This window comes from Lagopus leucura, unplaced genomic scaffold (genome assembly GCF_019238085.1).
Source record: "Lagopus leucura isolate 7727_CA_CO unplaced genomic scaffold, USGS_WTPT01 28437-0_obj-0_obj, whole genome shotgun sequence".
NCBI classification, from domain to species: domain Eukaryota; kingdom Metazoa; phylum Chordata; class Aves; order Galliformes; family Phasianidae; genus Lagopus; species Lagopus leucura.
In genome coordinates this window covers 1-2,050 of record NW_024967465.1, presented here as the reverse complement: position 1 = coordinate 2,050, position 2,050 = coordinate 1, and the positions used below count along the sequence as shown (strand labels likewise).

General features: G+C 56.7%; 1 protein-coding gene across 1 annotated transcript; it reads right to left on the bottom strand.

Moving 5' to 3' along the window:
• Positions 1 to 57: 57 nt before the first annotated feature.
• Positions 58 to 974, bottom strand: ART1 (ADP-ribosyltransferase 1). The gene has a single exon (XM_042893848.1). The coding sequence runs from the start codon at positions 919 to 921 to the stop codon at positions 58 to 60; it is 864 nt and encodes a 287-aa protein (XP_042749782.1). The 5' UTR covers positions 922 to 974.
• Between the last annotated feature and the right edge of the window lie 1,076 nt (positions 975 to 2,050).

Here is a 2,050-nt window from a genome sequence, read left to right as displayed (position 1 = left end):
CGAGCTCCCCACCTCCCCACGACCACAGCCTGCACAGCCTCCCCACAGCCCCGGTCCTCACTGTGCCCAATTCACCCAAGCTCCCCCTTCTGGAGCGCTGCAGCCCTTACCCTTCACGAACTCGCAGTTGTAGGTGCTGTTCATCCCCTGGGAGCGGAGCTGGATGGAGGTTCTGCCCTCGTTGTAGGTGATGTTGGTGACCCTGAATTGCTCAAAGGGTGGGATGAGGACTTCATCCTCACCGGGGAAAGTGGAGAATTCCTTGATGGGCACACCGTAGCAGGTCTCCACCGAGAAGAAGGTGTCTTGGCCAAAAGATTCAGCGACCTTCTTCCGCAAGGAGGAGGAGGTGAACTGGCCGAAGCGAACCACCCTGCCCTGCTGTGCCGTGAATCGGGTGCCCTTGACACCACGGTAGACGTGGTGGCATCGCTGGGGCTGGGATTCCCGCAGGGTCTGCAGGGCTCTGCTCAGGAGGAAATGCAGAGTCTTGAAGGGGAAGGAGCGCAGGTAGTGCTGCCGGGAGATGCCGTCCTCCCTCGTGGCTGTGTTGAACTGGTGGTACAGTTTCCCCTCCATCGTGTACGCCAGCATGGCTGTGGCCTGATCCCGTCTCAGTGCCGGTGGGTGGTCGGCACGACCCCATCGATTTCGCCACTCCATGGCAGCATTTCTCCAGCCCTCAGCATAGACCTCGTTGGTGAACTCGGTGCGGTTCAGCTCCTCCAGCTCATCCTCCATCATGCGTCTGCAGCCCTGGTACTGGTCATCAAAGGTGGTGTTGGCCATGTCCATCGCCACCTCCTTGACTGGGCCCAGGTCTCTCTTGCTGCTGGTGGCCAACACGCTGGCCAAGGCGCCGAGCAGCACCACCCAGCCCAGGAGGACATGCTCCATGTGCAGAAGGACCCAGGTGCCCATCTGCACACACACTGATTCCCCCAGCACAGCCCCACCACCCCTGAGCTTCAGCCCCACACTGCGTGCGCCCCGTGACACACGAACGCAGCTGCTCTGCCTTTTTATAGTAACCCTGGCCACATCCCATGGGTTATTTATAATTACATCTAGGACCTCTCAGAATATCTGTCGCTGCTGACTTGTTGCAAATGGCCGCGTGCACATCATCAGGAAATACCCTTTAAACAGTCATTCTTGCTTTAGTCTACACATAACGCCAACCAGGACACTATCCTGGGCCTTGAAATGCAAGTCTGGTGGTGACATGGATCCCTAGAAAGAGCTGAAGCTTGCAATGGCATTCATTTCTGAAACAATCTCATCAATCCCTGGGCCAAAGTACGTGGCTGTGAGTGGGGCCATCACACCCCTTATCATTCAGGACTGTGGGAGATTCAAATACCAGCAGCTGCTACAGAATAGACCAAGAGCAACAGAATAAACCAAGAGCAACAGGTATTGGGACGTTCAGACACTGGGACACACGTTTAGCAAGGGCCACCTGGTTAGTCAACACCCAGGGTTTGCAGTTGAGCTGTTCCTGCCTGACCAAAACTCTCAGGCACTGGAGAAGGAATTAAAGTCACTGAATCAGAGCCAGGCGTCCGGCTGCAGGCACAGTGACTGCTTCTCGTGCTCGTCCAGCTTTTTCCTCATGGTATCATAAGCTATAGGATGTCCCTTTGGCCAGATGAGGTTTGCTGCCCCACTTTTGTCTCCTCCCTGCTCCTTATGCTCCCAGTCCCCCAATGGTGTGACAGCAGTGGATGCTGAAGTCTGAAACATCCTCAGCTCTGTGCAGCACTGCTCAGCAACAGCGCGGGGGCACAGGAGGGGGCACAGCGCAGTGTGCTCACAATCACCCCGCTGCCTTCCCTAACTCTCCCCTCCTCCCTTTGTCAGCTCCTTCAGGCTGTCCCACTCCCTTTCCCATAATCGAAAGCGAAAGGCACAGGGAGTGTCCCCACTCTGGCAGTGAAACTTCATGAAGCAGCACTGGGACCACTGACAGCTGCTCACAGGGAACAAAGGAAGGAAGGAAACCCCCAGCCAAGCCCTGAGTGCTCCCGTCCCAGCTCTGCGGATGGAC